General features: G+C 36.4%; 2 protein-coding genes across 2 annotated transcripts in view; one reads left to right on the forward strand and one right to left on the reverse strand.

Moving 5' to 3' along the window:
* Positions 1-27,174, reverse strand: part of LOC145938035 (uncharacterized) — a 190,277-nt gene extending 163,103 nt beyond the window's left edge. The window contains exon 1 of the mRNA XM_083041358.1: positions 27,041-27,174. The gene's annotated coding sequence lies outside the window, so the exon portion shown is untranslated. The remainder of the gene's footprint in view (positions 1-27,040) is intronic.
* LOC145938900 (uncharacterized) lies at positions 369-13,270 on the forward strand. Its single transcript, XM_083042784.1, has 5 exons — positions 369-414; positions 6,254-6,394; positions 7,070-7,410; positions 11,307-11,417; positions 12,837-13,270. The coding sequence occupies exons 2-5, from the start codon at positions 6,263-6,265 to the stop codon at positions 13,087-13,089; spliced, it is 837 nt and encodes a 278-aa protein (XP_082898910.1). The 5' UTR covers positions 369-414; positions 6,254-6,262; the 3' UTR covers positions 13,090-13,270.

Consider the following 27,174-nt stretch of genomic DNA (forward strand, 5'->3'; position numbering starts at 1 on the left):
CGGTAATAGGATAATGATAATCTGCAAAAATCCTACTGTAGCGTGCAAAATGATAAATGCTCTCGAATTATAGGCGCAACCACAGGATACAAGAGCACGTGCGTGTGAAAGGTACTCGACAAACACACACACATACACACAATACGGACGGAAACGTTAATCGCACTAATAGTGGAACGGTATTTTATGCTCACGCCCGGCAACGTGTCGGGCTGTTCGGCTCTTGAGCCGTTAATCGTTTGGTTAAATAAAGCCGAGGAGAGAACGGAAGTCCGAGCTGAGCGCGGCTGGACGTTAATGAATTCGACAATGCTCCGGCGCTCGCCTAACTGCAATAATAACGGTCAGTCTCGGCCGGGACGGGAGATTATTCACCGGAGGACCGCGGGAGAAGCCGAAATAAGTGAGAGACAGGTGAGAGAGCGTGTATGAGGGATTATTATTCGACGTTCGCGATTTGACGGCGCGGTGATACGATAACAAAACAGCTCGTTTCAATTCCATTCTCGTTTTCGCGGGACACAACACACGGCGCCGGAGATTCCGGAGATTGGCCGGGATAATTGCTCGACCCCGATCCCGATCAAACTGCTGTACAATCGAACGGGGCTTATGGGACTATCTCGCGAATTTACATGCTGATATTTAACACATGCGCGCGCTATTTCCCGAAACCTTTATTTACCAAGCAACGATCAATTTCCGTGGAAAAAAAAAACAAATTATATTACGTAAATATATTGTATTATATTACACATATATCGATATACCGTATAATAACGTATAATAACGACGAAGATTAATTAAGAGAATAATATACCTTTAACCGTTCATTAATTGCATCGCATTAAATGCGTTACTTTTTATATTTATCGAAATATAAATTCGTTCACATTGATTGAGCCAATTTGATACAAGAGACGCGATATTATTTTACTTTAAACGGGAAAGAAGTGACGTTTTCAATATTCAACATAGGAGAGGCGAGTGAATGACGATAAAAAAGAAAGTTTGTCAGAAATATCGATAATACGAGGCATCCTTTCCTTCTCCCAAACCGATTACTCATCTCTTGTTACGGGAGGAAGATCAAACGGTACAACTTCGCTTTTATGTAGTTTTCGCGTTAATGCACTCTCTCTGTTAATCTCATGGCCGGGTATTCTTTCAGCCGGCAAACTGTTCGACAAACTGATTAATCATAATCTATTTATCGAGACAACGAACCGCGTTCTAACGTTTCGGCGATATTTATTGGCGGATTGACGTATTTAAAAATAAACACACAGGGGGCTCCTGCTGTTTCTAAAAACAAAATTTCACGCCGACCGAGAATTAATCGCACATTCGATGAAGAAGATTCACAGTTGAAAAAATAATTGCTAGAAAATTATTATAGAAAATTATAATATATATATACACTGACGGATCCTGGGGGGGGGGATTAACCCCCCCCCCCTGCAAATTAAAAGAAACAGTTTTGCTGAATTTGTTTAAAAAATATAAATAAAAAAAAACAAACATTAAAGAGCTATCGACGTCAGGATCCGCTAGTGTATATATATAAGTATAAGATACACTGTAAATTATACTCATTGCGCAATCAAGGAGTTATGTATAGATTAAGTCAAACATAGGATGAGATAACTTCATTGCACGAAAATAATTAGGTGAAATTCTTTATACCTATATAATATATATATATAATATATATTATATCTATATAATATATATTATATAGATACAAAGAATTTCGCCTAATTATTTTCGTGCAATGAAATTATCATTATTTCGTCCTATGTCTGACTTAATCTATACTTAACTCCTTGAATGCGTAATGAGTATAATTTACAGTGTATCTTATACATACATAATGTATATATTATATATATATATATATATATATATTATATATATATATATATAAAGAATTTCGCCTAATTATTTTTGTGCATGAAATTATCTCATTATTCCATCCTATGTCTGACTTAATCTATACTTAACTCCTTGAATGCGTAATGAGTATAATTTACAGTGTATCTTATACTTTTATATATACCGGGTATCCCATTTTAAAGGACCCACTCAAATATCTCAGAAACACTGCGTTAAATCAAAAAATGTTTCCTACAAAAGTTGTAGGGTTTCGAGGGGGACATAACATAGTAATATTCATATGACCTTTGGCTTGAGTCCTTTAAAATGGGACACCTGGTATATATAAAATATATATATAAAATATATATATAAAATATATATATATATATATATATATATATATAAAAGTATAAGATACACTGTAAATTATACTCATTACGCATTCAAGGAGTTAAGTGTAGATTAAGTCAGACATAGGACAAAATGATGAGATAATTTCGTTGCATGAAAATAATTAGGCGAGAAATTCTTTATATCTATATAATATATATATATATATATATATATATATATATATATATATATACACTGGCGAATCCTTGGGGGGAAGGGGATTAAACCCTCTTTCCTTGCAAATTAAAAGAAACAGTTTTGCTGAACTTGTTTAAAAAATATAAATAAAGAAAAACAAACATTAAAGAGCTATCGACGTCGTTGATCCTGGAATAAAAGCTAATCATGAAACCAAAAATATTAAATAAAATAATTTTGCAACCCCCCCCCCCATTATCGACGTCAGGATCCGCTAGTGTATATATACATCTAACATGCTGTGTCTTTTTCGCGTATAGGCAACCGTCGATCGATCATTCTGCTTTTTTCCGTGTCTCATTTTTTCACGGTGACTAATTTCCTACTTCCTAAAGAGCCGAAGTGAGTTATATCGGGGTTATTCTTAGAGGGCTCGATCCTTCATCCTATGCGGAAAGTTTTGTCTGCCGAAAATATTTGGCCGACCTCTCATTCGAGACCACGATCTGGCAATTTCCTGTCAAAGTAAATTATGTCAGCGATGTCCGTGAAATTTGCTAAATCTCTTCATTTTTGATATTTTTGACAGATGGCAACGATTAAGCTGAGTATATTGATAATATCCAAAGATATCCGACGGTTATACCTTAACGCGAATATCCAGGCTTCGGGGGGATATCGGTGAATAATCGGGATAATTAATTACTCACTGATTAAATGTCTATAGAAGAGATAATAACTTGATCTACACGTTAAGGATTACAAACGCGAGGGGATTATAAATTCCATTATTCGATACACACCTGTGCAAAGTAATTATCTCCTGTGCAAACACGATTATAATCCATTACGTCCCTTAATCCATTACAATACACGTGGATGATTATAATTTTTGCGACGTGTTTTGCTCAAACGCTCGTCGAAATTCGCTTTATAAATTTATCCCGCTTTGAATTTTGTCAGCCGACATTAAATCTCCTCGTTAAAGTGATTGCAATTATGCGATTTAAAGAACCAGCGAGCACGTGTCAAAGTTAAAACTCGTACCCTGATATATATTTTCCATTTCCACGCGTCACATATCCGTAATAAACCTGAGATGAGATCAAGGACGGAACGGTAACGGTCAACTTGTTTCTCGTTGATCGAAATAGATTTTTATCGAATTTCAAGCTCTCAACGTGTCTGCTACATCTAATCAAACTTGTTTCATTCGCCGATATGGCTAGGTCGGGTCGACGAGACTTGACGATGCCGGGGCGGATCGATCGATTATATCGGTTTTCATCGAAATATACGGAGAGTATCCTGTTATTGTATCGGCGATTTGCGGGGAGAGAGAGAGAGAGAGAGAGAGAGAGAGAGAGAGAGAGAGAGAGAGAGAGAGAGAGAGAGAGAGAGAGAGAGAGAGAGAGAAAGCGCAGACCTCCCCGTCCTTCGGTATATTTTTCGATAGGCGAATTATATGGCTAACGACACTGATTGGCAGCCTCCCGTAAAATTGCGAAACGTCAATCGCACTCTTCGTCCCCGAATTTATCAGGGATTATTAATAAAATGTATTTTGCACAATGTACGTTGCATTATTATACATACGCGCATATAATACAATTATTGAACATTTTATTGCAAGTTCGCATTACATATCATATTATGTGGAAAATTATTGACGTATTCGTTAACTGACGTTAACGAACCTCTACGCGCTTCGAATGTACATAAATAGTTGCTCCGGAGGAGAGTGTCGACTCTCTCTCTCTCTCTCTACCTCTCTCAACCCGCGACGTAACAAATTTCACAACGTTCGACGCTATGTCCGGGAGAGTATATTAATAATCCCGTACCGTTGCAATTAATTGGCTGCTGAAGGTGGTTTGCAGCTCGAGCGCGCAACGCTTTAGCATTGATTATAATATCCGCGCTCAAGTAATAAGATTCCAATTACGTTAATCGGGAGTCGGAGCAAAGTTATAATACTAATTAACGGAACATACGGACCACATACGAACGACACGAGTGCGAGGTAGGAAATAAATCGCGTGGTGTACGTCAATTTATCTTAAAGTTGTGCATTTATGCAGGAAAATTTTTTTATATTTTACTTCCATCGCGCACACATTATTTTTTAATCGTTTTTAAATTTACGGTATTTCAGAAAAGAAAAAAATAAAGTTAAAGCCCTCAGCTGTGTAAATTCTCACATTTATTCTCGCCGATAGACACGATTATTCTCTCTCTTTCTCTTTTATTGATTTCTTGATTTACTTTGACGTCTTTTCGCGAGCACAGAAATTGACATCCCGCTTCGGCGGAATGAAAAGTTCGCGGCAGAGGAATGCGACAATATCCCGTCTGTCGTTACGCGGGTGAACGAAATTCCCTCAAACGTGAAAGCGGATAATGTCCCCGCTAGGATCTATGGGATTCGTGGCCGGAAACGCAAGGACGGTGATCGATGTATAATCACAAGTGAGAATGTACAATTCGCTTCTACACAGACACAGGCGCATCGCGCGAGCCTGTATCGTATCCTGCAGCAAACACGTATTCGTTCCTCGCCAAGGAGGAGAAAGAAACTAATGCCGGCAATTCAGAAGTTTTTCCGGGTTAACATCGGGAGGAAAAATGGCAATCACTATAGCGCAGTGCTCACGTCGCGGAATGAAAAATTAATCTTGCATCCTTGCGCGAAAGATAAAGCTTATGCGTATCCTTTCTCGTCCGCAAAGGATTCAAACAGTTAATGTTTCCCAAATCAAGGTTTCTTTTTCGCACAGTTTTCATTATATTTTCTTGAGATATATTTCTCTTCCTCTTAAAAAATTGACGCGCTAAGAGAGAGAAAGAGAAAGAGAGAGCGTAGAGATTTGATGTTTAATTCGAGATCGGGTGACGCGAGACCAGAGTTAAAATTCCGAGTGAGTCGGCTCTTAAATATCTGCGAACTCGCGATAAATCCAGCCATTGGAGCGTGGCCGACCGGATTATTTATCCCAAGATTATTTCCTCGTACAATTCCAACTTCCTGTCTAATCCTCCCGACCGATCGCTAACGCCCGCTCGGAGTCACCAGCCCGAATCACAAGAGAGGGAGAGAAAGAGAGATGGAAAGAAGGAGAAAGGAAGAAAGGGACCTTGATGGTTTACGGCAGTTCGCTCCTCGCGATCGCAAAAAGGCGGCATTACCGGCGTCGTTCATGGGCTGCTTTTATTTCAGGAAAGTCGTCGAACAATTTCTCAACGGATTATACCGAGATTTGCTCTCCGGAAAGTTGGGTAATTCCTTTACAAGTTCGCGCTGGAAGAAAGTTTTCGCCCGCTACGATCACCCCTTTTTCCTCCCTCAACTCCCTTCTCCACTTTACAACCCTTCGATTTTGCACCCTCTCTCTCTCTCTCTCTTTTTCTTTCTCTGTCTCCTTCTCCATGTTGCGATGACAATGAAATAATTTGCTTTCGCTTCAAAGAACGCTTTGTGAGCGCGACGAAATTAGCGGTCCAGTTTTTCCGGGATATCATCTTTGAACGTTTAAAGCAACGTCGATTGTGTCAATGTCAAACCTACACATCCGCTTTTAATCCCGACTCCCACGTTTAATCCTGGAAATAGGGAAATATTACGATTGTTTGCGCGCTCCATGTGTGCATAATATGTCGAATATGGACTTATGTATGTAAATTCGAAGATTGTTAATCGATTATAAATTTAAATAAAAATTTACTAAATCACGCTTTTCGCTTCTTCTGAATATGTTTGTCAAAATGTTACCGATTTATTTTTCTTTCTAAAAATACGTCATTTTTTTCATTAGTTGAGTCAACAACGCAGTATATATTTTTACAGGCTAATACAATGAATTACAATGCCAGGTATCTAATGTTCTTAATAATCTGCGTGATATTATCGGAGTATGAAGCCAACGACAAGTCGATTCTCTCGAGGAAACGACGTTACATCGTTTTTCCCGAAGGCTCTACATTTTCTGTAAGTACAATAAATTAATTGTATAATATTATATAATATATTTTATGTAAACAATCTTCGTAATTTTTCCTCTCAATTCGAAACAGTATTATTATTCATAGCATCAAAAGTCATTATACTCCTCTATTAACTTTAACAATAGATTTTGATAATATAATGTTAATTTAAATGTAAATTCAATGGCTACATGAAGTAATTTAACATCTGGTTATAAGAGGCATCGCTCGTAAGCTAATTAACTTGATCATTAATTATTACTGATAAAATGCACTTACTTATTATAGTAGATGAAGTTACGCGGCGGAATTGTTCTACATACATACTTTAATATCATTTATCACGAGCTGTACGGAACACACTATTTTGTCGAATAATTGTCGAGAAAACTTGTAAAGCTTCAAGAAATTTAAAATATCCGTTTTTCTGTCATCACCTGTTTTCTGTCACATGTTTTTTGTCGGATAAGATTTCTAATCACAGATGCAATCCTAATGATAATTTTGCATATAATATTACTTTTAAGATTATTATATGATAAAATGTGAACGTCATAATTTATTCATCCTACGAGAAGCAGGAAAATTTCGTGTTAATAATGATAACAATCATGTCGAAACTGAAGGTATAAAAACGAAAAGAAATGACACAAATATAACATGGCATTCTCGAATACAGGTCGCCCTCTGTCTGACAGTGCACACCCTGACCCCGGACAACATTTTCACGGAGGGTCTTAACTGGGGTATCTCCTACGACCTGCCTAACGAGAGCAAACCCGCCCTGGAACCATTCCTGGAGTTGAGGAACGATAAACTTAAATTCGGCAACAAGCACGACCGTTACGGCTCGACTGCAGTCGCTAATAAGAACGGCCCTCTAAAATATTCAGGATGGAATAACGACGTTAGGACCCACTTCGCGCCCGGCGGAAAGAAGTACCGCAAGTCGGAGTACTATTACTTGCAGAGGAGGCATCGAAGGGAGCTTTATAACAAATTGGAGGTCATCATGAATGCGTAAGTGTACGATTATTCGGATCAAAATCCGAGGAAGCTTCATTAAAATGTTATTCAAATCCAATCGGTTGCAATTTGATGAAATTTAGTTAAAAGCGTCGACCTTATTCAAGCAATTTGTTTTTCAAATTTAAACAAATAAGATTATTATATTTGCGTTGAGAAAAATATCAATAGAATATATTAAAATATATGCAAATATATTTCTTTTTGAACGCTCAAAATAAAAGATAAGATATTATATAAAACTTTATGACAATTAAAGATTTTTTATTTTAGAAAAATATTTTTAATTAAAACAAATTTATATAAAAATTGCAACGCTTGCATATTTCTTGAATAAGGCCTTTATGTAGCCTTTAAAAACCTTTATATAAAAAATTAAACAAATCCATCAAAATTGTACTTGATAAAATTTAAAGATGGATCCCCGATGATTTGAATAACAATCTAATTATGGCCACTTCTGATAGCAATTAATAATATCCGCGTTCGCGAGCGGTTAAGACGACAATTTTCCTGGATCAACGTCTCCTCCTCCCTCTCTCGTCTCTCTGTTCTCGCCGTCCATTTAAATTGAGCGAATATATTAACCTGGATTTCAGAGCATCTTTGAGGAAAGGGAGGAGAGCGACGAATTTTCACGAGACGAGAGACACGCTCGATAATAAAATAGGACGGCGGCTTTAGTGGCTCTGGCACGATCGAACGGCCGTCTTGCCTCTTTATGGCAAAGACCCGTCGAAGTATTACAGTTGCTTCCGTGTCATCTGTCGCGACGTATATCCCGACGTATCGGCCGCATTAACCGAAAAAACCGATATAATAATCGCAATAATGACGGCGAGACCGCACATCGGTCGAAGCTGGAGACACGCGCTTATTGTCACGTCACGCGGGGACTTACAATTTGTCAAGCCGCATCATATTGTAAAACGAACCTGTGACGCGGCTATTATATACGAGATTTAGCCAATTCATTTTCATCATTCGACCAGGGGATTTAAATTACATTTCATGCCGAGTCTGCTAATCCCAGTCACCGCAATATGTGATATGCGTGACACGATATCAAAAGTCTTGATATTATGATATCGTGATGTTAACTTTTCCGATATATATCTCAATAATTCTATGTCGCGTTAAATGCTGCATAAAAAAAAAAGAAGTATAAAATTAATAATTATAATATTCATCGAGAAAAGAAAGACACATAAATCGATTTTATTTCGTAGAAATAAAATTAAAAAAAGCATGAGAACAAATTGAAGAGGATCTGTAGAGAATCGATGATAATTTTATGGATGCTATCTGTATCGTAACGCGATAATCTTACGGAGATGTAACGTGCTGACGCATCTTTATCCGAATTTATTACGGTACATTGGCACTGAAAGACTTTAAATAACGCGAGACAGGGTGACAAATATCTGTATTACGGATGAGACCATGGATATGTCCGAGGATCTTTTACAACCTGATCAATCTTTAGCCATCATCTCGTATTATACGAAAAGATGATATCAATTCATACTTGAATCGAATTATTCATGATATTTATCTGGAGTAGGTGTTTCTATAACATAATTTGATTAGAGTTCTTGTAGCGTCAACTGCCTCTTTCAGAAAGCTTTGTTGCACAATAATTGAGCAAATATCGGCTCGAAGTTCATTTTCTCTTCGCGAAAATACAACTCGAAATCTTCTCTTCTTATCATAATTCTTTGATTCTCTCTCTCTCCAAATAAACAAAAATAATCCTACTTAAAAGAGCGTATATTAATAAGCGGAAATTTTTTTTTATGTATTATTTATAACGCTCGCGAAACGAATAACTTTACCAAGATCAAAGAGGGCCATTTATGTGTGCCTCGCATAATTGTCAGGAAGACGTTTATTGCATCCCCCGCATGCTTTTAAGGACGTTCATCGAACGACATTTAGCAGCGTCGTTTACTCCACTTTATCCCGACCGGGATAACGAGGCGAGCGTTAGAGTATTGCGGCTAATATCCGCATGAAATCATTCACCCTTTCGCCGAGGAGATGCTAAAGTGGTGGTTTATATACTCGACGTCTTATAGAGCGGTCGCTATGTAGAATATTGTGCAAGGACGCGCATTTCTACGCGCGCGTGTGTATGTGTGCGAGAGTATTTGTATGTGTATAGGGGAGGAAGAGGGGGCAACGTCGCCGCTGGTTTATAAGGGATCGGTCGACGACGGTGGTGGCGGCTTCAGGATGGCATGAATCAGAGGGTGGCGTTTCCACAGCCGTGGCCCGATAGCGGGAGGGTTGTTTCTGAACGAGTCTCCAGCAGACCATTTATCCGTTTCTCGGGCCAACGACCATGGGAAAATAGTTTCTTCCCTCTCTCTCTCTCTTCCGCGGCCCGGGCCATAACCAGATTTATACCCTCCGCCAGTCAGAGAGCCTCCGATTATTTTCGTCGATAGCGTTCCGCTCGAGCCAAAATAAGGCCACGGCTGTAGCCGCAAGGCGTTCTTACTCCAAGGATGTAGCAAGAATACTTAACTGAGAAATCTTTATAGCGTTTTGGACCGCGAGGAGACTCATAAAGCAACTATCCGGAAACGCGACCCGTAGCGCGGAAATCAATGACGAGCGTTTGTTTTATCTCTTACGAAGCAATAGAATGATTTGCTTAATGCGAGAAGAGAAGCATTAGCGTTGTAAATTATTGATAATTCATAGTAAATGATTCGAATTTTACGATCAGTGATATATTTTTTTATAACCGGTTGCGATTTTAGAAGAATAATAGAATTTGTGTCACGTAGAAACGTGACATAAATCGTATTTAGACTTGTCGGCGACGAGACAAATTACGCTCGAAACAGCCGTAAATTGACAATATAGAATAGATGACTAATATATCAACGGATGTCATTTACTTAAAAGAATGAGCAGGATAAAGCGGCACATCTCGGAGTGTCTACGTTAGGCCTAAAAGATTAATTCTATCTCATTTCTTCGAAATCCATTCTGTTAAAGTCCTCTCTTCGTAAAAATTACCCTCGGAAATAAATGATAGGTGTTTATTCAAATTGCCGTTGCGGTTGGGTTCGTCAATTGCGTGTAAAATGAATGACCCTCTCGTTTTCTCTTACTTTTTCTCTCAACATTAATCTCTTCACTCTCTTATATATAAAGGAAGAAAAAAAGAAAGAAAAAAAACTCTAAATTGTTAGAATTTAATTTATTTTTGAAGGTCTAAAATTATAGACATAAAATGATTTTTATTTCGCAAGAATAAATATATATTATTTATTGTTATTTATATCATTTATATATAAGAAATTGTGTCTTAATTAATTGCGAAAAGTTAATAAAATAATTATAAATTGATTATAGAGTATAAAAAAAACTACAAATTTATTAAAATAAAATAGAATAGAAAATTAATTAAGTATATCATTAAACACCTAAATATACGTAGCTATATTTAGAGACATTTTCGTGTTTCTAAAAATCTTTTGACTTTCTCTCAAAAAACAGAGTTTATCGATTGTCTAAGGTCTAAAGAAATATGTACCCTGTAAAATATATCGTCCTTTCTTGTCTGACTTTGAAGTCTACGAGGAAATCTGATAACTGCTGTCATTCAGTGCATTTTCCCCTAAGATTTCTCCAGGCACAAAGTGGCAGTGATAAATCAGAAAAATTATTATCGCAATCCACAATAATGGCAACTCGCAAAAATAACAAAAAAGGATATTTCGACAAATCAGAATCGTATTCAATGAAAGATTTCGATCTTTCTTTCTCTCTTTCGTCTTTTGTAAAAAATATAGTCATGTCTCACAATCATTTTTTTACGAAATATATCTTTTTTATCATTTTACATTTACATGTCATTCTCTCTTATTTTTCAGGATGGGCTTTGATGGCAGGACATGCATTCTGCGCGCACTTTGCGAAGCATCTCAGCGATTAATGCCGAAGGGGAACACCTTGATAGAAGAAATGATGCGGATATCATTCTCGTAAGATTCTCAAACGAGGCGAAAGGATTTGGCAAATGTACCTCGAAGAGTCGTGAATTGGTATTCTATTTTTCGAGGCTTTTTTCTACCTTTCTCCTACATTTACTTTAATTTACGAATTCATGAATATTGAGCGCCGTGAGATTTCAAAATAATACGATCCAAGAAAGGAGAAGTAGAGAGAGAAGAACAAATGCGGTGGAAGATGCAGATAACTAAAATTAAGAAGGTGCAAGATAAACAATAATGCTAGATACTACTTATCTAATAACTAATACGTAGCTTTCTTTCGAGAATTTATATCTTTGTAATTAATTTTAATCTTTGTAAAAAGTGGATCAAACTGAATTGGTCATATTCTTTATGACAATAAATTTTTGATTTAGCGGACAGGATATCTTTTTTTAGCGAAAATAATAATGAAAATCGCCATTTGTCGCAGAAATCTTTCACATTTCAATATACATTCTCGATATTAGTTGAAATATAAAAATCGCGTTATTTTTCATTTGATATGCTCTGACCAATACAATTTTATAGTTTTGTGTATTTGTTTTTTGTTCCCTTGTTGAAAAAAACCCTCTTCAAATCGGTTTACGAAAGCTGTTGGTGCCTGGACAATTTGTTTTCATTGTAATTCGTTACTACTACTTGACCCACTTATCTTGAAATACTTCAAGTAGTCTTGATAGCGATATCGTAAGTAAACGAGAGCTTTTATAAAAAAAAAATATATATATTTTTTATATAGAAAAACCAGATGCTTTTATACGTATTGCAATTCACAATGTTGAATGATACAACTTGAATGAATCTATATATTTGAAAAATTTTCTAATTCAATTTCTCGTTTTATTCTATTTGATTTTGTTTAATATAAAGACACTGAAAAACTTTTCTTAGACATTTTTTACATGCCAATTTACTCTTTCATCCTTTCTAAATAAAGGTACAGAGGACAAAACAGAAGATGTTATTACGACTCTCTCTCTTTCTCGCAGCGCAAAAATGACGACGGATTAAAAACGTGACTCGACTCGCGTGCGGTTTAAAATAGCTCTTTCTATCCGACGATATCTCGGGGGAGCGCCTCCTCGATTATCCCGTAACCGACTATTACGAGCAACCTACTCATCATCTCGGCCAAGAATGTGCAATTCGCAAAACGTTAGAGACCTTCTTGTGGAGGGTTCTGTTGAGAGAGGGTTAATTCCTGAGAGAGAAAGAGAGAAAGAGACAGAGATAGAGGGAGAGAGTATTGCTCTACCCTTTCTGAGAGATATATATATAATATTTCAGTCGTAATATCTCTCAGATGAAGATGAAAATCGAGTCCGATTTTCCACGACTCTTCGATTCAATCATCGTTAGTAATGTAACGTACGATTCGCGATCTAAAAATAATTCTTTACGTTGCAGGCTACCCTTAAAGAGGGTGTTCTCCTTTGAACCCGACGAGCATCGCACGTACACTCGGGCACATAAAGCCGGCCACGAGGGCAAGGACTGCGCCACCATGTTTCCCGGATGCTGTTTCTCCCTCATCGACTTGGCCCTCGGGAAATATAACGCAGCCCCCCCGTTCGACCCGAACCCCGCAGATCCCGCGGCCGGAACTTTCGACACGGAGGACGAGTCTGTCGCGGATTGGTCCAGATACAGCATGAAGTAACGCGATGCATGCAGAGACGGTAATCTGATTCCGACGAACGTGCAGCATGATGCCGATGATCCCGAGTAAAGGTAAACGATCGCTGCGAGAGGGAGAGAGATACAGAGGTCTGTATCTGATAGATACAGATTTTTGCTAAGCAAATGCATCCTCGATGCGCGATTGAAAATAAATAATTCCAATGTAGACAATCATAAATCTATTATTGTGTATCAAGATGTATCGTGTATCGAATATTACATAAAAACTTTTTGTAATAAACTGAATGTGTGTTTTTACATAATTAGCTCCCTTTTTCAAAATTCGCCACAAAGTTAAAATAATTAACTTTTGTACACACGCAAATGCATTTTTTTATATTATTTGATGAATTTCGAATATTATGTTATAAAGGAAAAATGTCTATCAAGTTAAACAACTAATATTGTATGAGATGATTTACGGATATATCATTAAACAGAGTAACGCGTGATTCGCGAATAACAGAGTGAGAGTGGAAACTGGAGCGTTACTGTACACGGAAAAGCGTTATGTGACGTTAGCAAGATGGATACATATTTTCCATAACAAGCTGTAACAATTCCTCGCGTTACATCATTATCGTAGCATGGTAGTACGATTTAACTAATTGGACAGAATTGTGTTGGATTAAACAACACATGAAACACGAAAGCAATGAAAAGATACATCGAGTATCGACAAGAAGAAATCCGAAGGAGAGAACATAGACTTAAGGATCATCGAGATTCGAAGGGATGCATTATGCTTCATTCTTGTGAATACATCGTCGATATTATTACACGATATTTTATGGAAATACAGATATCTCTTTACGTTTCGCGACATTTTATATTACAATGCTAGTTTAAAATTAAATCCTTATGCATTGCAAATCAGAAAGCAAATTGTGTATATTCTTCTTTGTAAACTACTAACTTTAAAGGTATAAGCTCCAAGAATAACAATTTTTGTAAAAGATGATAATTGGCGCATAAAGTATAAGCGAAAATAAGAATTTACAAAGAAGCGCGATATAAAAGCGAATAAAAATAATTTTAAAATTTCAATAAAGAAAAAAAATATAAATTTTATTCTCATAGAATTGTATCGGATGATGAATTTGCGAATATTGAAATTGGTTAATCGAATAAAAAATATATTAATAAAAATATATTAATAAAAATAGAATTGCGTGGTCGAAATACAGAGATGTTATTATCGGAAAAAATAACTAGTAATTCTATGATTAAAATATGTATGTTATTTACATATTTATTATAGAAGAGAGAGCTTCAATTATTGACATAAAGTTAATTTCTAACTAAATACAAATATTGAATTTTAATCATTAACCATAAATGAATTTCAGTTATATGAGAGAAATGCGCGCGTATTATCTCAATTATTAATATCAATTATCATATTTATACTTGACAATAGCACTTTTCCATCGAAATATATTCCCCCAAGTTTTGTTAATTATTTATAATTTTCTTTTGTAATATTTACGCTAAAAAAACATTTAAAATTGATCAGCAAACTGCGATACGATCAAAGAAGAGATTGGAGATAAAAACTTTTATACTAGATACCTGAAAATCTCTATATAAAAAGCGTTTTGTAAGCGCACACACAAAATAACTGATAATATTAACTAAAGAAAATGATTAAATTTATTTTGAAATCGACGCAGAGTTTTGAATATAACGCTTTATGTGAAACAATAACTGTAATTGCAATAAATATATTTACTAGTAACTTTTTAATTAGTTGACACATTTTAATGCAAGTATTCGTAAATTATGGGCATTTTGCGAGTTTCAATATCGCAGAATGCGAGACTCGAATTATGAGTAACTCGTAAATCATAAATTTCAAATACGGGCAGAAGCAGTCTGAATGTGAATAAAGTTCGTGAATTTCGCATTTATAAAATTGCGCTTAAAGCATAACAGTATTTTTGATACAAAATGTATTTATTATATCCCGCGTGTCCCCAATAATTTTTAATCATTTATACAGAATGACATATAAAAATGTCAAAAGTTTGAAAATATAATAAGTATAACTAAAAAATATATAATGCAAATTTTTATATGCAATATAAATTACTTTTTAACAATATTGTTAAAATTTAATTAAAACACTCAGAGTCGTGTAATAGATTGTGATCCGCTCAAATAAAAAATCATGCAAATAAAGCGCACAATAAACTATTTAGAAAGCTATTATTAGTCTTTATTTATTCTCTCTCTCTCGTTTTATCTGTTTGTTCTATCCATAACTTTTTGGAGGACATCATTTCTCGAACATGTTGCTACAAAGTGTACAAGGAGATATGATAAGGGGTTAATCGTGCACGGCCGACATGGATCGGGTGAGATACGACACGAAATGGGACGTTGCATCAAGAACCTGGTAGAAGGAGCAGAGAGGGTGAGTGATGGAAACTGGAGGAAGGGGAAGAGGGGAAGAAGAGAGCACCCTCGAGATAGCACTTATGTTGTATTTGCTACGTGTCATAAATACTTTATATCTTCGCGGAAGAGATGATAATTTTACTGAAACCTACTTTCTTTGCACGCATAGTCGAGCAAAAAATTACTTCGAGTAGTGCAATTCAAAATTTCACGCCGGATTCTAAAGAAAAACCGTATATAACTTCTTTCTCGCATCTCTCTCTATCTCTCTTATATATACTTTATTCGCGTCATATATCATCGAGATATTGACTTTTAATTTAAAGTAAAAATTTAATTATTTTCGCACATGAACTTTAAATCCATCATTAAAAAATTGACAATTAAATTTTAATTAGAAATGAATGTTAAATATTTTATTTCTTTTTACGATTTCCTACTTTTTATTTCTTTTTCAATTAGTTCAATTTTTTCAGTCTTTCGCTGATTGATCTTTTTCCATTCTTTCATATTCGCTTGTCGTTCTTGTCAGACATCATAATATTCTTCTCCAGAATACAGAATGAAAAATTACATTTCACTCATCGAGAAGAATCCTCGAGCTGCATCGATAACGATATAAAATTGACGTAACTATTTTGTCCTGTTCAATTCGCTGAACGGACATCAATACGATAGGTTCGTCGGAGAAACATAGCTATGCTATTTATTTATATTTTCCGTTTTCATTATTTCGATAAATCTATGGATATGAAAAGATTATCCAATCAAAATAACATTAAATATCTTACTTTGCCGATGCCTCTTCTAGGCCTCCTGCGTTAACTAATAAAGCGCAACACTTTTATTAAGCAATTTAATATTAATTAAATTGGGCTATTAAGCAAAGACGCATTGGTGCGAAACACTATCGTACTTTTGATTGATTCTGGATATATTCTGGATATATTTGATGATATGGATCCGGTGGGCGTCTCCATGGGAATAATGACACTCTTGTGGCGTCGATGATATTGATATTACTGACGAAGAAATCCGATATATTGATTGGCGAGGCAAAGCAAGGCTCGTTAATAACGCTACCGATAGGGCTCGGTAATTTCGAAAGTAATGTCCGTTATTGTGTATACGTGTTTCTCTTCTTTATAGTGCGATATAAATATGCGTAAATATTCTTTAAAAAGGAATTTTCGCCGACGAGAAGCTTTTCGTATTTTTCATTCATTTTGCATCAACGCATCTATAAAATGGACTTTCTTGATAACGTTAACGTCATTAATAGCTTTAATAATTCAATGCGTTTATGGGTATTATATATACTTGAGGATAAAATTGCTGGATAAAATATTTGAAGTTTTTATTATATTCTAGAGCGATTTTTCAGAAGTAATTCCAAACGAATAAGAGATGCGCGAATAAAGTTATTAGATATTTACGAGGGTTATCACTCGGCTGAACGACCGAGGAAGCCGTTAGATGCTCTTTCGCCCTATTTATGCCGCAAAGGTTGCTTTTACATTTTATTGCCGTATATACGTCGTGTTTGTTTTGCCGGGTAAGGAACGCCCTTTTTGCTCCCGTCGCAAGGCGCGGCTTTTTATCATTACACGATGCGGGTACGATGCACCTATCTTGGTAGCCTCGTCGCACACGTGCAACCTTACCTTTTTCTGGGCGTTGCACGCGGATAAAGAGACTTCGGCGTGCATCCATAATATAAAAGCCATCCTGCAAAAGCGACGCGATTGCAAAGTCGCGATTAATTATAGCGCGAAAATTAAATGTTATTTAGAACGCGTGCGTGTAAATCGAGAATTAACTCGAGAAACGGGGAGAAAAAATTTCTCAAAAGCCCGATTTTGTATCTTGCTCTTATAATTCAAATAATTACACTTTGTAACACGCATTTGTAATATATCGAGGTAAGAACGAAACTCTAGTGCAACCTATACAAACAGATTCACTAGTGTATGTGTGTGTGTTTTATATATATATATATATATATATATATATATATATATATTTAATGAAGCAATTCTCGTGCAGATAGAAAATGAGATATAATTTTAAAAGTTGCATTTTTGAACTTTAGCGGTAGCCTTAGAAGCTTTAATTTCCCACACCTGCGCGATAACGAAAATTAGATTTAAGAAAATTACGTCGGCGTAATTGCACTGACGGAGCAGCATTAATGTTGCCATTTAAACGGCAATTAAAATGGAAAATTCAATTTTTACATTTTTCGGTATAGGCCGCGCTCTATCTTTTACAGCGAACTTATTAAAATTATTAATGATGCGGTGATGACCGTAAGATGCATTAGCGGCCGAAATTTACTTTTCCATGTCTATATTTTCTTTCTTTGTACGCACACGTGCGTATAGGCACATATCTATCGATACGTGATTTAATCGCGAAGAGAGAGAAACTTTGCTCTGCGTTGAATCTTCTAAAAATATCGCTTTATGCCACAAATTATAATTTAAGTTAGTAATTCGAGTCGTGTCGTGCGTTAACTAACCGTGAAATGTGGAATACATCAATTACAGGCAATTCGTCGTTATCCGGCGACAACGAATTTCGACTTCCTGCCCGCTCACGCAAATTTATTTTTGATTCCGACACATCTCTCCCTCGCTCCTCTCTTCCTATTTTTTTTCTGCCATTGAATAAAATCCGGTAAGAGAGAACAGATATCGATTTCGCGCGGTGCGACGCGGCACCGCCCTAGTTCGCGGGCCAGAACCGGGCGTGGTGATGTGTAGGCCGCTTATAACAACCCTCCGTTTTACTACGACGCCGCCGTATGATTCCACGATCCTGCGATTCCCACCGCGCGAATTGTCGTAGATGATAAGAGGGTAGTAAAGGGAGACATCTCTCTCTCTCTCTTTCTCTTCGCGAGACGCGTTTTCGCGACCGCGCGAATACCAGCGACATCCAAAGTCGACAGTTTCGCGGTCGATGTTGAATTTGCACATCGCGACGACGACGACGACGACGACGACGACGACATGCCTCCTGGGACTCGCGATGTGCCGTACGCGACGCTTTCTATGCGAGAGACGTCTCGCCGAATAGAAAAACACGACCCTTTTCCACCCTCCTGCACTCCTCCACCTCCCTTCTGTGCGCCTCGCTGTAAAAATAACGCGAGAATGGCGGGAGAATCGCGTTACTCTGGAAATAAATACACGTTTCCACGAATCCCTCATTGTTGTTGCGGAAAATCACATTTAACGCTTTCTAATAAAATTGTTTTTCATCGGATATCAGAAATGTTTTACACACGCAAATGTGTCTTCAATTATAATTTAACAAATGTACAATTAGGTATTTATTTTATATAGCTTTTTTTATTGTAGACAATTTGTAATTGGGAGATTTGTTATTAATATAATACGTATTTATATTTGATATCCGTATGTATAGATAATTGAAATGAACGTATATATGTAACAAGTGTTTTTTTAACGGAACATTGTTGTTTTTAATGCATTCTGTCATGTGCGGTATTTTTCATCGGATTTATATGTAAATGAAAGTAAGATAAATATTTAGAAACGTAGCAGATGACGGTGCATTTAAGTCGCTTGTTAAATAAATAACTGTTAAATAAAAAAGTTCATTTGAATTTGCTGATGTCGAAAATGAGCATCTCACAGGTAACTTTTCACATTTTTTGTACAGAATATTAAAAAAAAAAAAAAAAAAAAAAAAAACAGATTGTGTGGTCTTTTTCCACTGGAAATTCACGTAGCGATGGTTAAAATTAAAATCTACTCAATACTGAAAAAGTTGATCCTGAATGAAAGTTACAACTGTTTGACGATACGATCAGCAATATTTATTAATAGTGACGCAATAATTTGTTCTCTTTATTTTCTAAAGTCTAAGAACAGTTTATTATTGACTAGGATCGTAAAGCACAATGATATAAATCACGGTTTAAATGAAGAATCCTGATAGTGTTTGCCATTTATCGCGCGACTTAACTCGATGTGGTGGACTTTTACGTCGGTCGAACTTTCCAACCCGAGTTTTTCCGTTAAAAGGGTTAATTATGGCTGGAACCTTTTTAAGCGTCCGCAGCAACAATTTCGTTGGAAATCTCATGAAAAGTTTCGCCATCGATGCGCGCAAAATATGTCACTCATTTACGCAAAATGTTGGTAAATGCGAATGCAAAAGTAAGTCGTGTCAATTTTTGAGTCATATCCTTATCATAAACAGAAATTTAGTCAGTTTCTAACCGACAAGCAATAATAAAAAATTAATAAATAATTATTATTTGATCATTTTGATTATATAAATTATTTTAATCGTTTTGATCATTTTAATTATTTTAAATTTGTTTTGCTGTCCTCTACATTACTATTAAAAAAAACATGGTAATTTTAGTTAAAAAAAATCAAAGTAAATTTGCTTTTTCATCAAACAAAAAGTTTATCTAATTTTTATTGCAATTTGTTGTCGATTCGAAATTAATACAGTTCATGATTTTTTAGTCAGATTATCGTAAGTGTCTTAAAAATCGTGACGAGAACTTTATATATATCTTTCAATTTTGCTAAAAAATTGTTTAAAACGCGAATTGATTAATCCCAGAATTATATTATTTTTACTTTAGCAGGTCGAAATGTGTCACCAAGTTATCTCATATGGTGAAATATGTTAATATACACCTCCGGCTTATATACGCTGTTAATTACAACTTGGGCGATATTACAAATGAGTTTAATGAAGTTTAAGAAGATAGTGACTCCCCGTTAAGTCCGCTTCTCGGGAAAGTATACGAGAGAAGGAACACGCTCTTAAACATCATAAATATGAAGTGACGCCGAAGTGACGCTAAGCTGCTTTGCGGCGTTGCAGCTCCGAGGAAAGGAGCTCCCCTCGCGACGAGTGAAGTATTGATTCAGGAAGGCATCGCGTCGTCCGCAAGTACTGCCGCAGTACTTCCCCAAGAAAAATTGGTTCCTTCCGATTAACTTAATTTGTCGTGAGAGAGACGCGCCTCCGTATTGCCTCCAAACCTCCTTAGGCGTCCCCGATTGCCTTCGACGGTAGTTTCGGCTGCCGTAAGTGATACGTCCCGTCCCGAAACGCGGCGAAAACTTCCTCTTTCTTCTTCTTCGTCTCCTCGATACGTTATCGTTTCGGCCGTTTCGCGAACGACGTTATCGAATTTCTTCTCGCGTCAATCGGCCTACATATAATAGACGGATCGGGTGTAACATTTATTTATTTCATCGAGGAATCTTGAACACGCGTGTTATTGTAACGCGAGGAAATTTTACTATCTCGCGACATTATTCGGACGATTAAACTCATTTCAAACAACAAATTCTTCGAACGACACGTGCGTATATTTTCGAAATTAGACTTCAAACTTGATATAATTATATAATTCTCTGATATAGTATATATCTCTCTGTATTTTTACACGTAAGAGAAGCCATCAGCGAAATTATTCAAATATGTTGAGCAACTTGCACTCACTGTACGCAAATTCGCGATGTTAATTATCTATCGCTAATTGGCGATGTGACATAATTAACGTTTGAGGGAAGAATAGTTGAGTCTCTAATTATAATTTAAGTCGAAGTTAGAAGCCAGGGGAGAGACCCGAATGAAAATTAAAGCATGATCCAAGTCGCTGAGGAAGCTTCGGAATACATCGTCATATGTCGTGATTTCTCCCTTCTCCCCCTCTTTCTCACCTCTACACCCCCTAGTATCCAACGAGATTAATAATGAAATTACATCTCGTCTACCGTGTCGCGTCGGTTTCCACTTTCCCGAGCGAAACGCGAGCTCGATCCATTAACAATGACGTTTCGCTAGCACGTTAAGCCCTTTGCTCTATCTAAGCTTCACACACAAGGAATACCGCACGCATTCGGAATTCCTGTTCGGTTCGCCGCGATATATCGGACAAGAGCGGGGAGGGGACAAACTCCTGCAGAGCGTGGCTGCGGGTCGGTCCTTGCATCCTCGACCGGAAACGCATCTGGCGGAAAGCGTCCGCAGGATCAAAGAGAGATATAACGAAGAGGAGGAAGAGGGAAGAGAGGGGAGAAAGGGAGGACGGGGAAATATACTAGAATTTCCTGCAAAAACCGGAGATGTCCCCTGGTCGCTGTATTTTCGCTGTAATTACGTCGCTTATGAAGGAGCCTGCGTTCTCTGTAATAAAACTGCGATCGCGCGCGCCGACGAAAGGCAGAGATTAATTTCTTTTCAGCACCGGTAGGTATACTACCAGGGAGAGGAGGATTGCAGATGAATATCTGCGAACTCTCCTGTGCTGTGCAAGACGAACGGCTCTCCCCTTTACTTTCGCAGATAACAATAATGGAGCTTCCAGGGGCTATCTGCGACTTTGAGAAGATCTCCCTCTTATTGCGAAATAACCGCTTTACCGAGGATTATGTATACGGATTATGTATGCATTATGCGTGATAAAAAAAATGAGAATGAAGGTATTTATCAGTCTCGCTTGTGCTCGACGATAAACCCTAGATGAATAAGAAGTTAGAATATCAAAGTCCTAAAGTGCATCTGATTTTTAGCTATAATATCAATATCAAACTCTATTCATCTATCATTTCTCCTCCTTTATTTATTTTAAATTTGATCATCTTATTTTTTCTTTTTATATATACATATATATATATATATTTATATCGTAATATAATGTTATTAATTATTTAAGATTTAAATTAGAATATTTAAATAAGTCTAATTAGCGAGGTATGAAAAAATTATATTTAAGAACTATTTTTTTCAGCGAAAATCTCAATGCTTCAGCATTTGCGATACCAGCGAAATAATACCAGCTGAAAAGAAAAAACTTGGAGAAAGACTTCAAAGATTTTTTTCTTGTATAAAGAAGGAATACAAAAAAAGAGCCGAGCTGACATGAAAGGACACGCGCGTGTCCAGGTCATTTTCTAATAAACTTGGCGAAAAACTGGAGAGAAGAGAGAGAGCGAGAGAAAGAGAGGAAAGAGAATATTTATATTTTTGATTTTCTACTTCGCAAATTTACGATGGATACGTTGCATGCGACTCCCTTTGTTAACCGGAATCCTATAGAAAACTCATTTTCCTCGTAGATGGACAAAGTTTTATGATCGCTTTTCTTTTGTCAACTTTTGGAACAGATAAAATTATTTTACGGTATAAACGAGGCTCATCTCTCGCTTTTAACTTAACGCTCGTGCTGGTAATACGAGACATGGAGAACTTTAACGCTCTATCTTTAGCGAGAGATCTTTAATTAAAGAACTTAGAAAGTTATAGCAACGTGGCCTGTGTGTTGAAGGATCTGTCTTAAAGAATCTGTTAAAGGGTTATTTCAACTTGAAGAAGAATGCGATGATTTTTCTCACGTCAGTTTCACGCTTCACGTGTACAGCTTCATATTGGTATCGGCCTCTTTCATCAAATGACTTGGTTTCAACCTCGGAAGGAACGCATTATTCAAGAAAATCTAAAAATGCATCTACAAACATCGAACTTTTGTTGTTCGATACACGATGGTAGAAAATTGCGACAATACTCGCGAACACAATTCCGTTTCGCGTAATATCGGGAACACAGCTACGAAAATTACATACATTCTTTCCATTTATTTACTCAGAACGTTCAATACTCTGCCGCATATAACGCACGAGAGAAAATTTCAGAAATAACATCGGTGCCGCAACGAGAGAAACGTTAAACTTCTCTCTATCTAAGTTTACCCATTCTCCGTAGTTCGATATGTTTTTTGCTCTCATCGTGTACATCTCAAGAATGAGAACGCACGAGTTTATTCCGAGGATCTGTGTCGATAACGCATTTCGCAGAAGATTTCGCGGCTCTTTTTTCTATGAAAATTCCTCCCCAGGCTATGAAAACTTATTATCATTACATAATTAAGAAGAAATTATTTACCCCTTTCTCTCTCTCTCTCTCTCTCTTCTCTCTCGCCTTTCAGAGAAGAGAAAAAACTGCGCAATTAAGAATTAATATCGCGGTATTAGAGGGATGAAGAATCTCGCATTTAATATTAATAATCTAATCCTTCTGATGCTCAAACAAACATGCGCATCACGTGTACGCGAAGTTTTCGAAATGGAAGTTACCCGACAGTCCGAACTGCATACCTCACCCCGTCTATAGCGAAAGAGGAAGAACAGAAAGGGGGACGAAGGGGGCAGAGGAAAGGGGATGGAAATTCCTGTAAGAGAAGTCTCCGGCGATTCGGCATGGAAAATTCGAATACGTGCCGGGAGCCAATCTATCCGAAACGAGGAAGAAAGAAGCCCGACAGGAATGCCACGCGGAAAGGATATTGCGTCGTCGCCGAGTCTCGCGAGAGAGACACCGACGACGGGGGAAAGAAAGCGACGAGTCCAATTCTCTTTTTGCCCCTCGCGCTGACTGGAATCGTCCCTAACGCGGGATCGCGAAGCAATAAAAATGTCGATGTATATAAGGGGTAGCGAAACAAGAGGGAAATAATACACGTTTAAAGATATATTATTGCAAACGATTATATTTATATGTATGTGTCTGTTAGCTTCTTATCTTTTGTTGATCTAATAACGATATCCGGAAAATATTCTATTTTATCTTTTAATGTTTTCTTATGTTTCCAAAATTCAATATTTTATTATTAAAATATATAAAATATACAAAAAATATATAAAATAAATAAAATATATAAAAAATTTATATAAAAATATATTTTTAATATAATGACTTATTATCATTTGTTGGGAGAATGTTGAATTGTTGAATAGACCTGTTAAGAGAAGAATGATCCTGGCAGAGACGCGGGCTTCGACAGTCGTAAATCGCGCGAGGTATCTTTCAAGATGGGGGGGGGGGGGGGCGGCGGAAAATCCGCGACACAATGCGGCGGATAGCCGGGATCCTTGAGATACACGACAAAGGTCCTCGAGCGGAGATATGTTAGGATGGCACTCGAAAAGGAGAAAAGGGGAAAAACCATTCGTCGAAACGTTTTTACGTTACCTCGACTTTTGAGTGCCCTCCGCGATTGAGGCAAAACGCGTGTGTATGATTTCTGACGGTACCCGCATACTCAGCCGGAAACCCTCCCTCTCCCTCTTCTCTCGTATAATCGGCATTTCCGTTAATGTTGTAAAAAAAAATATAAATTGCGATTTTCATAAATAAGATAAACCAAATGAGGATTAACTTTTCTCGTTAGCTCTCGGAATAATTTAAGTAAAAATATTTAAGTCAATACGAGCCATCAAGCACTGATGCAATTTTTATCGTTTTCAGAAGAAAGTTAAGCGCTATTAAAATAACTCTTGCAGCTAATCGCTTTCACGAATCCATTAAAACTCAGCGGTAACTTTATCCGTTAGAGAAATTTCTTGCTGATCGTTTAGATACAACTGCATCGGCTATGCATATTGATGCGTATGATTGAAATGAAAAGAAAATACTTTGCTCATAACTTTTACCCGAAACGGATGCGTCGTGAAATATATATGAGTATAAAATGTGAGTATAAATGTGTTAAAGCAGAAATATAGAAATATCCAGCGAAAAACATCAAAAGTCTCAATCGTGTTTGACAAATCTATTCTGCGAATTCAAAACCGCAATTACAAACAAGCTGGACGAGCCGACAAATATACCGTCTTTTCGCTTTGAATATGTTTCTATTGATAACAGGCAATTTCCTCGAAATAAATTCGTGTCGATTGTCCGATTTTTACCAATGCCGAATGCTTCAAACTCGCTGTTGTATTTGTGAAAATACGATTCGAATGAAAGTGACTATCGTAATAAAAATCAGATAAAAATGTAGACAAGAGTTGCAATCATATCGACAGAATATTAATCAAACGTATATAAGTTCTATCAGAAATAAAAATTTACAGGCATCTTTTTCTTTCAACAACTGGTTCAAAAACTGATCAGAATAAGCCGTAAATATCTGTCAAGTATTATGATAAATGAACGCGGAAGAAAATGCACATAAATATGTATTTTTTCGTTCGTCCGAAACTACACGAAAAATTATGCCGCGTAATTTAATCTCCATAATATTCAAGATGTAACAGAATTCTCGATAGAACATCGTATGTTTGATTTCAAGAAAGTTGACCTGTATATTGAAATACAAACACACGATGGAATAAATCTTGGAGAAGGTCGCCGCTTTACGCGGCAGAATCTCTCCGTGACATTTGTAGTTTGTGTAGTTCGCTTTCGTACGCTACCGTATATATATATTATATATACGGAAAAATGTATATATATTTTTGCGGCTGGCATAAATTTTTGTGCGCGTCACGCGCGTGAGAGAGGATATTAATGTATACATGACGAAACTTCTGCCGAATGCTTGCAAACGGAAGGTTTCTCTTCCTGAAGCTTTACTATTTAGCGAGGAGCCTTATTTTTTATGTGTGTATATATGTATGTGAGAGAGTGATTTTATTATAAAATATATTACGAATCATATTAAAAAATCTCGAAATAAGAGACAATAGTGTTTATATATCACACATCTAAAAAAACCTTGTGCTATTTATTAATATATACATTTGATATTTTTTTATTGTAAGGTGTTTTATTGTAAGGTTTAAATTACTTTTTATTTTTTTAATCAAAGAATTAATCAAAACAATTTGATATAACTTAAACATTAAAATAAATTTAAGTATTTAATTTAAAATAAATTTAAAGAATAATATACACACACATACTTATTTTAGACATTTAAAATAAATGTGAAATTTTAAAATAAAGTCTATTTTAAAATAAAATCTAGTATATTTTTATACAAATTGCATAATCATATAATATAGATCATTATCGCAGAGATACGAGCAATCATTTTATAAATAATAAATAATAAATTAAATACATTATAAATTGTTTACCTCATATACAATATTATCCCATGTATTGACATCGTTCGATATGCTATCGTTGAATCGCCTCTTCCTCTTTTGCTGATTTTCTTCATGGCATTCAAACGCGAAAAAAAACACGATTAATTACGATCACTCGCGAACTAAAATACAACGGCGACACTTTGCATTCCCGACATTGATTGCATTTCGACGATACTTTATTATTACGATAGGAAAACAACGCGGAAACTACGATCACGCAAAACAAACGATCCGTTCATGGCTCGAAAATCGCGCAACTTCATGCGTCACTTGCCGCAGGGATGCTACATCTGGTACTGACACTGACACTGACATAGTACTGACACTCACACCGACATTACATTGACAATACATTTTTGTATAAATGTATTTGAGTGCGATATATATGTTGTATTCAAATATATTTATACAATAAAAACGAGACGAAAGCGAGACACTTTTTTCGAGCGGATTTAATTCCACGTTTCAAAATGCATATAAAATATGTAAGTTAGGTTTAAAAAAGAGATCGATAAAATTCCTGTATCGAGAGAAAGAGAAATATATTGCTCAGAGATATATGATTTAATAAATAGCTATCGTCGTGATACTCACGTTCGTTTATAAGAAATAATCCAGTTGCGCGAGTTAATGATCGCTAATTATATAAAAATAACGGAATGATTATGGTGAAATCGAAGATAAAATATACTACACACGGAGCGATTCGCGCATCCTACCTTCTTGCT

The sequence above is a fragment of the Prenolepis imparis genome, unplaced genomic scaffold, assembly GCF_030444845.1.
Source record: "Prenolepis imparis isolate NDT839.2.m4 unplaced genomic scaffold, iyPreImpa1.0 SCAF_7, whole genome shotgun sequence".
Lineage (NCBI taxonomy): Eukaryota > Metazoa > Arthropoda > Insecta > Hymenoptera > Formicidae > Prenolepis > Prenolepis imparis.

Bases quoted from the DNA above. Each gene is read 5' to 3' on its own strand.
- LOC145938900 (XM_083042784.1), top strand. From the start codon at position 6,263: ATGAATTACAATGCCAGGTATCTAATGTTCTTAATAATCTGCGTGATA. The intron at 6,395-7,069 runs GTAAGTACAATA...TCTCGAATACAG, and splicing joins CCGAAGGCTCTACATTTTCT to GTCGCCCTCTGTCTGACAGT. The intron at 11,418-12,836 runs GTAAGATTCTCA...TTTACGTTGCAG, and splicing joins ATGATGCGGATATCATTCTC to GCTACCCTTAAAGAGGGTGT.